The following is a 16,101-nucleotide window of genomic DNA, read 5'->3' as shown; positions in this document are numbered from 1 at the left end:
CTTTAGCATGAACACATGTTCTCATTCAGACCTGGAGCGTCTGACAGGTCATCACTGATGATGCAAACTACGAAAAGCTGAATCGGGATCAAATCAGGTTTGAGGCCATTATGGTTAATTTAAGAAAAAAGGATAAAGAGGCAGGGCAGTTTTATTTGGGATACTAGGCCACAGCCAAAACTGGCCTCTGCAATCATAAAGACTTGAAGCAAGGGAATGCAATGAAAGGAAGACAGCAGAAAGCTTTTAAACAAAGCCTTGGACAATGTGCAACCACAATTTATCCACTTTGCCTACAGTGTACCCCTGACATTGTGGTAAAAGACATGGCTCTGTGTAACCCTCCCTGGATGCCGCCTGACCTGAGAGTTGTACTGAAAACTGTGAACAAATTTTAAGCAGAAAAAAAAATAAGAATAAACCTGGCTTTTCACACAAATAAATATGTACTATTTATGTAGAGAGACTATACATATATTTTCAAACACACTTTTTCGGTTTTTGTCCATAATTTAAATATTTGGCTATAAAACAACAGAGGAATTCTTAAATCATTATCATGTTATATAAAATGAATGTCCATGGTTTATTTAAAAAAAAAAAAAAAAAACAATGGCTCAATGCTGGCTTGTTCTGACAGCATTCTTTTTTTTTCTGTAAAAAGATATATAAAAGAAATAATAGTAAATATTGCAGTCTACAGTATAAAAATATAAGAATGATGCAATTTCCCAGATCTCTATTCAAATACAACAAAATACTGATAAATAAAAAAAAAAATCAAATTGTTCTTGTGATACAGCGTTTCCTTATTTCAAGCAAACTGCAGCCCACAAATGTCAGAAATTTGTATTCAAGATACACAAAACCAGATCAAACCACGACATGTTATGTCTCTGCTGCTTTAATTAAATCTTCTGTCACTGATCAGTCAGAAACATGAATTATGGTTGGGGAACACTTCAGTATTTTAACACAACTTTCTCACAGCTACAAAATAACTGCACCAAAGATATTCTATAGTTCCTGTAGCAAGCTAACATCTTTCTTCTTGTTTTTTTGTGTACTTCTCCAAATTTCAGTATTGGCTCATATCCAGTGTAAATGATTGTTAATCCGATTTCTTGCTTAACATCTGAAAAACAAGCCTTTGTAAAAAGGGGAAAGAAAAAGCCAAAGTGTGAGGTTTTAGATCAGGGATGGATCCAATAGGAAGAAGCAAAAGGTCAGGTGAGTTCACTAACAATCTTGGTGGCCAACTGGGCTAATCCTGCTGCGCTCATGTGTCATTAGACCTGATTCAACATGTCTGAGTACTGTCACTGCCCCCAAAGACCCAGACCCTTGGCACAAGTAAGCAACACTCACGCTGTCCAAGGGAACCCACAGGGGACCGCTGAGAGCTTCTGGCCTTCACTCGGCGAAGGAATAGGTGCATAAGGCAGAAAACTGCATCATCATTCTGCCACATACCCTGCTAATGTACCCTCTACCACTCATCTTGTAAACACCATAAACAGAGCTTAGTCCTGGCATTGGCACTGGATTTTCTGTTCGAAAGGCTGTTAGTATTCTACTCCATAAGTGCAGATGCAGATTTTTTTTTTCTCCCCCCGAATGGCAGTTCAGGGGTGCAATGTTTTTGTGTCTTAATAACATGTGCCTTAACACACAAAGACAACCAGAAATACAACAGCACATGCAGTGATGAAAAAAAAGCAAGATTGAAAAATAAGCTGGACGTTAACCTCCAATGATGATAGACAGCAAGATGCTGCAGTACCTGGCTGCAGGACAGGGCCTTGCCAGTCACAATATGCTGCCTGAAACCAAAGTCATCCTGCTGGTATTGCTAAAGGGACAAACACCCCATAGTCTGGTCTGCAAATTGCACGACACTGCCTTTGGTAGGAAAACTTCACTTGAAAGAATATATCCTACGGGAATAAAACGATCCTTCCTCATCTGATCCCAATGACATTTACAGATAAACGATGTATGTCAAGGTTTCATTACCGAACCTCAATGTGGAGCGAAGAATCCCTAAAAATCTGACATCATACTGGACTCGGGACTACATGTCTGATCGGTACCGACAGCTGTAAAACAAACGCTATGCCCTCGGCAAGTGAGCCCATTGTAAACACTCCTTATGAGAATATTGGCGGCATCCATGGCGTAACTTGATCAGAGAGACACATTCACGGTCATATCGCCTGAACGAGTTCAGCCAAAAACTAAAAAGGGGGTCGGCATTCTACTCATTTGTTCGTCTCAAACATACACACACAATGCATTTTGGTGACCAGCACCAATCCTATACCTGTGTGACAGAAAGCAAGTCAATAGAGGCCTTTAGATACAAATGGAAAATTTGACATCATGAACTCAATTAATTCATAACTGAGGTATCAATTGTAAAATTGCCTTGAAATTGCTTCCCTGATGAGGAGCCAGTCACACTTATCTTTGGTCAAACTTTAGATACTATTCACATGAAGTCATAAAGTGTTGTCATGAATGTCAACTGGGCACATAAACACTGGTCATATCAAATGTCTTGCGACTCAACTGACTGTGCAGCACAGGGTTGCCCACCTTCTTTTAAGCTGTGATAGACAGTTCTGTCGTGATCCATCTTCAGCCCTGCCTTCTCTATGTCTTCACCCATTGGAAGAGAGTCCAAGGGGGAGGGTTCAAAGGACAGGCAATGGTTGGTGTCCAGCATTATCATTGAGGATGGATTGGATTTTAGCGATAGGTAATTGCAAACATTGAACTTCTCATCTAACAGCAACTCCTCTTCCCAAGTTCTAGATGGCAAGTGTTTTAGACGAAGAGCACAAAAGAATTCCTCGCGTTCACAAAAGTGCAACGGTTATCCCTTCGATGTTCTGTCCTCTTGTTCCAGGAGAAAAACCATGACACAGATGCTTCAGTGGGCGCTCCTTTTAAAAAAGCAAAAAGAGAAGGGAAACCGCTGCAACAGCCTCTCCTCTTCTGGTCCAATATCTCGCTCTCTCCTGTATCAAGAGTAAATCGATAGGTCTGTCTCACACTCTCTCCTGTTCCTTGCGTCGTCCTTCCTATTCCAGTAGCAGACAGCAAGTCACGACAGCGCTGCTCTGCGAAGGTCTTCCCCGAGAGACTGTGAAGGAACTCCAGGGGGCGAGTTGTGGATAAAAAGGAGCAGGATAACTGAGGGAGGACGCCGAAAAGGGGCCAGTGGCCGAGCGAGAGAGAACAGCAGTGAGCTCAACAGTGAGACTGCTCTCCTTGCAGCTCCTCCTGTATTCCTCTCTCACTGTCTCTACCCCCCCTCACTTACACACACACACACACACACACACACACACACACACACACACACACACACACACACACACACACACACACACACACACACACACACACACACACTCTTGCTCAGCTGTTGACATTCATTCACTGCTAAAAGCTGGAGGGGGCAGTGGGGCTGCAGCATACACATAAACACACCTTAAATCACAGTACCATCAATGAGACAATCACTTCTTTAACTCTTTCTCAACACCCCCGATGACACAATCCAATTTCCAAAGATCATGATGAAATTTCGAAACGGAAAACAGCGGGGAGGATTTTCAGTGATGACATCATCAGGAATGATCAACCTGAGTCAGAGATGCTGGAGGGGATCTGATGCGGTGACGAATCCCACGCACACTGCTCTCAGTGATTGATTGATCGATCGATTCACCGATAAGAACACATCCTTGCAATTTTGAGACAAGGTTTGAACAGGCTGCCCTTGAGAAAGACGGCAAACATACAGGGACTGCAGCTGAAGGAACCTCAGCTTTTGGTGCCTTTTTCTGCTGATCTTGTTGACCGACCGACCATACTCGTTTTTTTTTGGTTCATTTTTTGCATTCTAGTTCCACGAGCAAACTTCTCCTGATGAATGCTGATGGTAAACGGTGTCCCTGACCACAGAACCCCCCCTGCCCCCACTCTGTTTTAAATAGAATGGCCAGCTGGCCATTAGGGGGCTATATTCAGCATGGTATCACCTGTGCACTCACAGGCTAAGGTTACATTGAAGGCGCACACATCGCGGCTAGTAATCATATTGACACAAACTTGAAGTCTTGGTTTAAAAGTATAGTACAAAATATAATAAATAGTAAAGCATTTGTGACACATTACACAAAAGCAAATAGTGATTTTGTACTTGAGGCTGGAGTATAAAATGCAAAAACTGTCTCAGACTGTCTGTTGTAGCAGACACACACTGCCCAAGTTCACCAGAACACAGAGGCAACACCTTGAGCAAACAGTCAAGGGGTGTCTACAATAACTCAGCGTGAGTGTATGGTTAAAGTCCACCTAGTCTTCTGATTCACAGTCTGGACAGGAAACACCATGATGACCACACTCTCTGGGATTACAATGTTGCTGTGCAGGTTGAGCTAACCTCAGAAGCCCACACATATGATAAACATGCACACGGCGCATGCCTTGCGTGTCTGTTTATTTCCATCCCCCTGGCTCAGAATTCCAATTGATCTCCACTTAACAAAGGAAAGGTCCATGTCTTACTCGCAACATTACTTTTCTCCATCACAAATTGTGATTTCATATACACATAGCAATGATGAGAGCACCTAAGAACACGATTTAAAAGTTAACAAACACACACATGTGTCTGTATTGTTAGATTATTGTTCTTACTAGCTTGACTGGGGAGTTCTTGTGTTTTTTATCGTTTTGTGACCCCAATTTGTGAAAGGCATACTCAGATTACTTCACCGATTTCTTCCACAAGTTGAAATAAAGAGAAAAATATCATGCCAGATAATCTTAATTCTTAGAAGGGAAACCAACATGCATACTTTGTATCAGTTCGGCGGTTCCTCGGGAAAGAGTTCGGAGGTTCTGTTGGGAAAACAGAATAATAGTCACAACATCTACACTTGGCAGTGAAGTTGGCCTTTAGCAAGAGAAATAAACTGGTAAAAGTTCTGGCTTTGAGAACATTCCAGTGAAACTATCTGGCCTTGGACATCATTATCTGCCCTTTTGTAATCGGTCACTAAAAAACAATTTTGAAACTTGGAAAAAAAAAAAACAACTTGTTTTTCAGAAGTGGGACGGCTATAATTACAATATGATGTTTGTGCAGAAATAGTGAGTCAAAAGACTTCCTTCTGGGTGGCTAGATTGCTGGAAAAGTCTCTCCCACGGCTTCCAGCAGGTCAGATCAACCTGAACCACCAGGGGTATGAATAAATGGTTTTAAATGATATGAAACAATTTTTGGTTTGCAGTCCAATTCAATTTGATTGTTTTTTTTTCTTGCGCCAATTAAAGCCCAATCCCCGTCAAAAAAGCTAGAGTTGAATAACTGCACTGTAGTTAATCAAATGAAATGAACCTTGAAAATAAATACATAAAAATAAATCCCCCCAAAATTTCATTAAATGCGAATAATCATCACAGGTGAGACAAAGCTGCAATGGTTTTCACAGGACTGCACCAAATATGAATTCCTTCACTATTCAAACATACTTTCATATTTTGGAGATTGAGGAACAATAGAATCTGAGAATTTACACAAGGTGCAGAATGATACAGGATCAGCAACCAAGACAGTTGCAAGTGCAAAAAATGGTGAAAGAAAAATCTGTTTTTGCAGAACATTATGAACTCATGGTAAGGCTGAGCATTTTATATTGTAAAGTTAGTGCCAAAAAAAGGGCGTTTTTGAGATTTGACATTCATGAAACTGGGATGTGTTTGAGGGTGTGACCATGTCACAAGCACATCCCAGTGTGTGATCAGTGTGACCATGACACTATGTCATGAACATCTGGGAATCTTGTGTAAAATTTTAAAAAGAAAGAAAAAAAAACCAAAGGCATTTCCAGCTTGAAGGCAGTAAAGACAGGAAAAAAACAAAAAGTTTCATTTATCAAGGTCGGCATGTTTTTGCTTCAGTGTTATGGCAGCTTCAAATGTCAACAACTGCAACTTCTTACAAAAGTCATATCATACTTGACTATTGATATACCTATTAAACTGATGGGGACATCTAAAGAAATAATTTGAAATGTTATTCAGTATAATTTAAATATTCCAAAAATATTGCATTTTCTAAAATGGGGGAAATGGATATAAAAATATTCTTGAACTAATAAATAATGAAATCATTTGTATAAAAAAGACAGATCATTTCAAATATTAGAAAGGAAGAAATTAGATTTCTAATAACCTACAGTATATGGAACACATGGTTAATTATAATCAAACTCACAATAAGTGACTTGCTGATTACAGAAGTTGACCTGTTGATGTTTATGGTTTATTGTTTATTGTCAGCCAGTGAACAGCAATACAGGAGAAGATGGACCGTATTTACCTGGCAACACTTTTCAACACTCACTTCAGGACACTACTGTACAGAAGTGAGCAGCTTAAAAGTGGATTAGTGTCCTGGAACCAAAAATATATTAACATTGAACTTGCATTACACGGCAAAACATATTACAATTGAAAAAAAAATCAAGAAATTCAATAAACAGTATAATGTCAAGTATGCCATTATGTATATTTTTGGACATATCTATAACAACGCTGCAAGGAAAACGAGGCAGGCATGGTGTCAATCTAAACCAGGTCACACCGACCATTAACATTCCATCAGGAAAAAACACAAGGTGTTAGTTTCTCATATTTCCTGGTTTCCCCACCTGCTCTGCTGTGGAATTTACAATCAATGTGTGCTTTTGGCTTTGACTTCACTCTGACATAAATCCTGGTATTTCAAAGTGTCGATTCAAACCAATAGTATCACTGAACTAAAGGGACACACAGCCAGAGGAAAAGTTATTGATATTTGAACCAAAAGTGGACACTGGGGGAGTCTGGTGAATGCATGGTGGCCCTGTGTGTGATCCTGAAGAAAGGAACGTGGAATCTGGCACTAAAGCCAAATGTCAACTTTGCTATAAGCAAGACAGCACTTAATCACATCTCTACTCACTCTGTGTTTGTACAAGAAAAGGTTAACTTGCCACCAGACCCATGTAAGCAGTCTCCTCATGTGCTTGGCAATGAATCCAGGCGAGTCTTTTCAGGATATCAAATAAAAAAAAAAAAATTCTGGCTGACCCACTGCTGCACTTTCACTTCACAACCGCGTGTAGAATCCAGTGTTGTTTGTCTAAGATTTAAAAAAGCTCCTACTGCTTGAAAGAGTATATATGTTTATACAATGCACAGATTTAATGAGGATTATGTCATCCTCTTGAACTACTGTACACGAGACAGTGTGACAAACTAAAAACAAACTTGCCAAAGCCTTTTTTTTGGGAGTTTGTGACGTTTATCAAAAAGCAGAATGCAAAAACACCACCCAAGCACAATTCTAAGCTTCAAGAGACAGAATGTACAATAGCGAACTTTACACGATGACAGGGAACAAACCGATCCCAGCCATCATTTCAAACCATGATATTTATGATCTAAAAATGAATGGTTACCCGGATCAGCATTCAAAATTTAGAGCCTTGAGGCATGTTGACACATCTGCTCCAACGGGATTTCATTTTTTTTTCCGAAACTAAAGGAGAAAATTGCTAAGAAATGAATCTCGTAAACACAGATGTCTAGTCGAGAATTTCCTCAATCTCTGTGTGCACTTACATAATTTTCCAAAGATGCTGAAAATCCAATGCCATGTTCATGTTAATTTAGGGTATTAAGTGTGCCCTTTTTTCTCGCAAATAGCAAAAGGATTCGGCTAAGTTGTGACTTCAATATTTCATTGAGATTCGATATAGTTTAGTGAAGTGCGTATTGATTTTTAGCCTTTTTCGACTTTTAAGGCGTACAGGAAAAAATGTTGAGGGGACTATATGCCGAGTACTATCTGTGCCATTTCAACACCCTAACAAAGAACACTGGGAAAAGAAAAAGGCCCCTGAATGGCATTTTGTTTTGTGGTGGGCAAACAAAAATGCTCCTCGAGACCCCTGAAAACTAACACATAGTCAGTGCTTCCTTGTTGCCAGACCTGCAGTTGCACCCTCCACCTTGTCACGTCTTGTCAATAAAAAGCGGTCACACTGTGGTCTCATTGTATATTGCTGAGGGAAATAGCAGCATCTCTCGGAGCAGGAGCATTGGATGAAAAACAGAGGCATAGGCCAGCTGGCAGCTGTTAGTCTATAATAACAACGACCTCACTGTAGACCAGAGAGGAATGAAGACACGAAAGTTGCAGCTTTCAGGAAGGAGAAGAGGGAAAAAACAGAAAAGCATAACTTAAGAGAAGGGTGGACCCCGTTCAGTGATCATGCCTATGTCAAAGACTCTTACATAACGCCGACATCTGAAAATAATCTCTATTGTAACGAACCCCCTAACCTCCTGCCCTACATAAAGAGGAAACTCCATTTTATTTCCTCCTTTATGATCCACTTCCATTTGGGTCCTAGTAAACAGCAGATTGGCACCCAAGGCAGACCACCAATTAGCACAAAGGGGAGAGATGACAAACAAGGGCGACCGAAGTTCAGCGTTTAAGTGAGGGAAAGGAGCCTGTGCGCGGCACATGGGTGAGTGTAAGAAAGGCCGTTGAGCCTAGATTTAAAGAAAGTCTCCAGTCAGTTATGTGAGTCAGATCTCTAGCTTTCCTTCAGGCTGTAGTTTTATATGACGTTTCTTCCTGTATTACTATCCTCTACTATATTACTAAGAACGAGCTGGTTGTTAATTGTTTCAGCAGTCAAAATGACAGGGCTTTTAATGGGTACTGACATTCAAAGTTGAAATCAGAGGTTGCCATTTTTGATTTATCTATACAGCTCAGCTGCAGAAACATCCTCATGTGACAGATTTCAAGGAGGGGAGCGTAACTAAAAAAAAAAAAAAAAAAAAAAAAAAAAGTTGACTTTCATCTTCATTTTTCAAAACAATACATAAAATATCAGCCAACTCTATCTGGCACAATTATTTCAAGGTTATGGGAAGAACGTGGTTTGGCTTTATGATAAAACACAGTTTTAATTCTCTCATTCATCAAACTGATACGCTTTAACATCACCCAGGAAATTTAATATCATATTCCAGAGGCGAACAAAGCAAGTTAACTGTTAACTTTCTAAATAAGTTTCAACATGACTGAGACTTTGTCACAAAGACCCCACACATGACACACTACCCTCCTTCAGAGATACAAGACAAAAACGGCCATTTGTGTTTCAATATTAGAAAAAGAATAATTAAATATAAAATACAGAATTCTTGAGTCGGGTCAAACTGTGTCCACACTGGTGACCATGAGCTGGCAGTGGGAAGGTTGAGCTGAGTTTCTCAGGATTCTCTGACACGACTGGGGCTATCTGCTGTGATCAACGACTTCCTCTGTTTAGGTCTCAGACGGACAGCTTGATAACTTGGCAACCGGAGCTAATAGAAGTAAAGTGTCGGGTATTTAAACGATTGCTGCAAAGTTCTGCAGAAGTTAAAATCAAAAGAGTAACTGATGAAAAAGATAAATTTCAAAAAGTTTTGCAAAATGCCATTTATTGTATTCAGCCTTAAGAGTTTCATGGCAAGAGGAGAGTGATTGCAAATCCCCAGGCATTGATGGCTTTAAATACCAACAATTAAAAATAGCTTCATATTTATTTCTCTTTGCTATTGTAAATATTGAATCCCGATGTTCTCCCATAGACTGAGAATTTGAACACTTTGTGCAAACTTGCTTTCACTTCCTGCTGTCTTCATTGCTGTTTTTTTTCAGTGCATTGGTCGAAAGTCACAGCCATCTGAACAAGAGTCCTGCCTGTAAAAAGTGACCTCTGCTACACTCATCACAGTGGGTGAGTCACTGGATAATGGCTATTCCATTATTTAGACACATGAGAGCAAGTTGCGTTGAAAATAAGGCACAAAGTAAAATGGCAAGAGGATACGTGTCCTGCAGCAGCATGTTTGTACCTGTAATTACGTCTCTGCGTGGGAGTGTATTCGTGTGTGTGTGTGTTTGTGCGCACACTGTATTTAAGAAAGAGAGAGATTTATGTAAAAAAATGAAAAAAAAAAGGTTATTCAAATAGTTCGACCACTTATTGTATAAATATTGATGCAGTAGGAGATGGATTTTAGTTTTAAAATCAATCAATCATTCTTCATTATGTTAGATTTTTCCAGGAAAAATAATGCCACTCAGATTTGTGTTAGCTACTCAGCAGAAACACATTGAGTTCATTCTCAGTTGTAAGACATTAACACGGATCATAACCAAAGCATGCAACAGCTGCAAGTAAATCATAAAGGTTTTGGTTAATTATGTTCTTCACAATTATCTATTGAGAACAATGTCTATTCTTGTTATTACACACAATAAGATGTATTAAGTATATTATCTGGGAATGCAAATCCCATTGTCTGCACTTATTGCTACCACAAATGATGACAAACACTGACATTTGATAGAAATGTATATAAATTCAGCAGCTCCATGCACTACCATATTAGTTTTTAGTGAGATGAGATGCCCTGAAGTGCATGGTTAAAGAAAAACTTGCGCGTGTGCGTTTAAAGAATCCACAGCTACATGAGTGGGCTTGTACCTGTGGGTGTGCATTCACTGTGATCCTGTTGCTATGAGCAGCCCTACGTATCAGTCTGTGCTTAGCTGATAAAGCGCTTCTCTTTAGCTTTAGGCCACAGATCTGAGTTAACGTGTTCAGCTATGCTGTCACGTATCATTATTTAAAAGGAGTTGGCTGGACCACAAATACAGTAAATGAGTCTGCTTGCTGAGTGACTGCTGAAATATTGAGCTGTCAGAACATTGTGATGAAATGATAAGCAACAGGAGCCTACAAGTGCAAGACCAGGTCACACAAGTGTATGAGTTGTGAAGTGGTGTGTGTTCGTGTACCTATGAGTCATACCCATTCTAAGGGTGTGTGCTGAATCTATTTAAGATTGAAGCCTTTTTGTTTACCCATCCATCCATTTATCGTCTGCCGCTTATCCTGGGGGATACTGGAGCCTATCCCAGCTCTCATTGGCCAAGGGTGAGAGGTGGGATACACCTTGGACTGGCCAATCACAGGGCCACATACAAAGACAGACGATGTTCACTCACTCATTCATTTGGGGCAATTTTCCCAATTTTTTCCAATTAATCTGCTGTATGTTTTGGACTGTGGAATGAAACTGGAGAAACCAAGGCAGACACAGGGGGAATATGCAAACTCCATACAGAAAGGTCTCCTTGTCGGAATCGAACCAGGGTCCTTCGAACTGTTAGGCTAAAGTGCTAACCATGGGCCACCACTTTGCATATACACCAAGACTCATAATATGACTCTTTGTGTATTTGTATTGGGCTGTTTGTGGCACAAAAAATAAACTTATCTAAAATGAAATTTTAAAAATCTCTTTTTATTTCTCTGAAAAGTTTGGGGAATGTTGAATTCCCTTGCAGGAGATAATTAACCCTCTGCATTTAACCCTTCATGGATGACCTGCACCACTTCAACAGGCTAGAAAGAGCTCAGGAATCAAACTAGAAACTTTTGGTTCCATGCTACTGCTCTATCACCTGAGCCAAGCAGCGCCAGATGAGGATTATGTAATGCAAGGATGGAGTCGCTGGCAGTGAGGTGAGGAGATATACAGCTGGACTGTGTTTGCTGCAGCTGCATGTTTTGATTACATTGAACAAAAGACCCCCTTCCTTCCTTCCTTCCTTCCCAATGTCCACCTCTCGTGTTGTTTCTTGCGGCTTAATATTGAAATTAGTCGTCTTCGTCTCTTGTAAGCGTTACTTCTTTATTCTCTCTATGCTTATTCCTCGCATGTCTTGTTATCTATCGCTTTCTTGATCTCATCCCGCCTTCTTCCCTCCTACTCTCGCCCTGACAGAGTGTTGCTGTGGGGGACCCAGCTTCTGGCTGCCTCCCAATCTGTTACATAACAGTTCCATCAGCCTCCCTGAATCACTGCTGTGCGGGGCTAGCTTCAGTCAGGCTACGAATCTCGCAACAGATCTTCAACACTGCCCAACAACACAAATGTGTGGTTGTGTGGGGGGGTTCGAATGAATTTGCATTTTTAATTTCTAAAGGCCAACAAAATATTGCTGCAAAAAGCAAGAAGCAATTACATCAAATCACATTTTGATCTATATACTGTCACGACTGAAGGGTGGAGAAACAAAGGAATTTCTATTAGTCTTTGTTTACATGTCTGGACTATGTAGTTAGCCAAAAGCCAAACACTGAAGGTATTTCATCATGAGTATACCAAGCTACTAACCCTCAACATCACGACCACAGCCTGCATTCTGCTTCCTATCTGATGACTCTTTAAAACGTATTCAGTCATGATTAGTCTCTCTTTAGCCTGCACTATTGAAGATAGTGCAGGCAATAGCATTCAGAAATCGGAGACTGTTTTAAATTTTACTGGCTATATTCTGTGATGAGCTAGGCTGAATCTCAGATCGCAGGGGCACATTGCAAAAATCAATATCGAGCCCTCTTAAACAGCATGAAAATACACAGAGGGGAAAAAAATGTCTTCTTGTACTTGTCATTTCAATAACACACTTGACAGCACCAGACACTGTCCATGTCATGATCTGGAACAAATTGTACAGACTGAAAAGAAGGGGTAATTTCCAGTGAAATCTGGAACAGAGTCTGTGGGGCTTCTAACCTAGTTTTCCCTCAGCCTCGTTGTCAGGGCTGTGTTTTCTGGTCTTCATGCAAAAAAAGTTAAGCTCCGGCTCTACAAGCCTATTTGAATCCTGCTTCCTGGCCACCACTCGGTCCTCACAGGGCAGTAGGGATTTTAGCTGGACGGATGACAGCTGCTGCCGGCGGGGGTCGGGGGACAAGGGACAGTTTCTCTGAGAAAAGCCCAATTCCTCAACCACACCTTTCAGTCTGACCTATCGCTGGGGTTAGGCTCTGGTGTGCACCCAATAAGACAAACTTCACAGCTATGTTCACTTTGTAAAAAGAGACCCTTGATTTTAATACCATAAAAACACATTACATTCTAAATCTGGATGATTTGCCTGACTTGTGAAAGTGCAGCTTATAAACATATAGACTTTGCATGATTAGATCAGCTTGAAGAGCGGGATGCATTGCTCCCTCAAGGCTAATCTTTAAAAAAAATGCTGCTTCATGCAAAATCAAACTGATCTACAAATGCGTCGCTGACTGACAGATAGATAAACAGCAAATGAATGGGGGTGAAAACGCAACCTTGTCGGCAGAGTATTACATTTCACTGGTGTTGGTGAGGTCAAAATCAACAGCGGGGCGTCACTAAGTAACCTGTCAGTAAAGTTCTGATAAATCTATCAATCTAAAAACATAAACAGGTTTGCCAGTAATAGTGATACATGTCAAAGCGAGGAAGTAGTAAGAGCCCTTACAAAAAACTGTCATAGATAATGACACATGCGGGACTCCTCACCACACCTGTTCTTAGCAACTACTGCCTTCAGTGACTTAAACATTTCTCAAGAAAGTAAAGAAGTAGCTCAATATGTGGCTTTACCTGACTGGATAGTCATGTCCCTCTGCACCATGCTGAGCTTTAGGCTCCCGCCAACATTACTGGCTCAATCCTCTGACACAGGCGGAGTAAATAGTGTCAAGAGACACATCGGCGGTAGAAGGTTGAGGAGCGGTCCAGCAACAGAAACACCACATTAAACACCCCTTTTTCTTTTCACCGGCAGCCAGTACTCCACAGGTTAGAGTGTACCTCACATTCCTTCTCTCCGGATTGTCTGGCTACAAGTGCGTGCACGCCCCAGCAGAGAGGGCGTGTGTAGGTCGGTGCCTATGTCCCTTGTTGCTCTTTGGATAACAACAAGGTCCACCCATTGGTCTCAAGCTCTGTGACTACACCGCTTTATCTGTGTGTACCCTCATACTTTTTTAGCTTGACTTAAAAAGAAAAAAGAAAGAAAGAAAAAAGCAAAACTTGTTGCCACTCATCTGTTCTCTCTCCGTAAGTTTTGAAGTGGAACTCGAAGAAGAAAAAAAAAAAGAAAGGCCGGTGCCAAGCCTCCACTCCTCAAGTCTTCCAAGTAACACACCACCTCTTTTCTTGCTTTTCATTTTCCCTCGCTTTCCTTCTGTTCCCTCACCAAGTAGTTATGCAATACTGCCATTTCAGACATGACCTCCCCCTCCTCTCCTCCTCCCTTTCCTTCTCATGCTAATGCAACCCACACTGCCACGGACAAACTACTCGACCCAACTTAAACTTTTCAGTGATTTCAATCACTGAATCAATCTTTTCCATTTAAGTGTTCCTTGGAAAAAGCTCCAAAGTTTGTGATTGGGAGCACGGAAATTTAAACTGCCTTTATGCTCGGTTGCCAAAAGATGTATACCTGGAGTCAAACTGATTCTCTCTTACACACTGAGGCAATGAAAGTCTTACATCTGCCTCATCCTGGGAAAAGTTCTCTGTCTTTATCTCTCTGTCTTACGGTCTGTCTGTCTCCACACGTGGTTGACGATCAATCTTCCTGTGTTTGTCCAGGAAGGAACACTGTGCAATAAACAGATTGCATAACCTGACAAGAAATAGAGTACTGATAAACTTTACTATGGGGCCATTCCATTAGATTCTGATGTCACTTAAATCTGCATAGAGGAAAGTAAACCCAGTCACAAACCATGCATCTGTCCAGTGGTCTAAATGCATCTTCACATTAGATTAGCTGCCTGCAGCAGCATGTCTGCTCCGGGCTATCAGAACGAAGACTGATGAACGGGCCAACAAGAGCATGAGTTCTTTAAATTTGGGAGTGGTACCCTGAGGCTGTGCATGTTTCTGTGTGTTTCTGTGAGGATTACGTTGTCTTGTGAGATTCCGTTCCACGAACATTCCTAAACACTAAAACATTATGTATGCAACATAAGCAAAGACTACTCATCTTCCTTTACCATCACATGCACTACTCTTATTATGATACACTATGCTTCCACTAGCTTCTCAAAAATGTTTTCACTTAAAACATATTATGATCAGGCACCCTCAATAATAATGATGATGAATGATTTACGAATCTAACCTTGGCCCGACTGTGTTTCATGCTAAATCAACATCTACAGTGTCTCCAGACATCAGTGTGGCCAACGCCCAGCTGGGAACAATGGCCAACATGGCCGGGCCTTCTGAAATGACAAGGTCTATGCTAAGAGTGTGTGTGACAAACAGGATTACATGGCTGACCAGCGCTTTCATATCTCTACATGTCAACTGAATGCTTCTACCTAGCATGCTGACCCATTCAAGCACTTGGTCATGTTTAAATCATTTACTGGATTTGCAAAAATGCTCCTACACATTTAAGCAAATCCACATGATTTGCACAGAGGGAGCATTTCCATCGTACATATCTCAGACATTGAGGAAAATGCAGTTTGATTAACATGCAGTTTGATTGACATTTAGCACAAAGCAGCTAAACCCAGTTTTTATCACCTCGTGCTTGTCATGGAACTTCATGCCATGTGAGGAGACATTAAAACCAGGAAATGACCTAAAAAACCTTTTGAAATGCGTAACACCTTGATGTTACATGTAAATCCCTTATACAACAGCAGTTGCCGTTTATAAGAAAGAAATAAAATTATCAAATATACTGAGTTTGAATCTCCATAAGGGAGAATATTATGCTTCATTGCTGTTTATTCACATTGTTTTCACACATTTTAAAATGTGAGGAAATATCGAAGTTTGCCTCCAAAGAAACAAAACCAAATACTTCAATCATTATAAATGTAAACAATGGCTCGCTTTTGTTCCACTAGCAGCACAAAAACAATCAAAACATTTTTGCAAGCGCAAATGAAATGCGAAACAAATCGCATTACCATTATTTTGTTAGTTAATGACGCTGCATAGGGATACAGGGTATTTTCATTTAAACTCAAAAATGTTTCAGTACCAAATAAGAACATTCCTTCACAACAATATGGTTTCTGGCAATCATTTTATTACCATGGTATTATTAATATGTCAAAAGCTCCTGCGATTTGAAAGTTGCTCTGTGCCAAT

The 16,101-nt window shown here is 40.5% G+C and overlaps 1 protein-coding gene across 4 annotated transcripts in view; it reads right to left on the bottom strand.

Moving 5' to 3' along the window:
- The window catches only part of mrtfab (myocardin related transcription factor Ab), a 38,085-nt gene that overhangs the window by 17,258 nt on the left and 4,726 nt on the right, over positions 1-16,101 (bottom strand). Inside the window, exon 1 of one of the 4 annotated variants that reach the window (XM_086140331.1) lies at positions 13,579-14,080. The exons of 2 other annotated variants lie outside the window; for them this stretch is intronic. In XM_086140331.1, coding sequence (XP_085996457.1) covers positions 13,579-13,609 — 31 coding nt within the window. In that variant the 5' untranslated portion in view covers positions 13,610-14,080. Of the gene's footprint in view, positions 1-2,598; positions 2,878-13,578; positions 14,081-16,101 lie in introns of those variants that run through there. One more of the 4 variants, XM_086140329.1, reaches the window with a different exon arrangement.

The sequence above is a fragment of the Fistularia commersonii genome, chromosome 33 (assembly GCF_037954325.1).
Source record: "Fistularia commersonii isolate RoL2024-O1a breed Wild chromosome 33, RoL_Fcom_v1.0, whole genome shotgun sequence".
Classification (NCBI taxonomy): domain Eukaryota; kingdom Metazoa; phylum Chordata; class Actinopteri; order Syngnathiformes; family Fistulariidae; genus Fistularia; species Fistularia commersonii.
The sequence above is the reverse complement of the archived record's forward strand: the minus strand, read 5'-3'. Positions and strand labels throughout refer to the sequence as shown.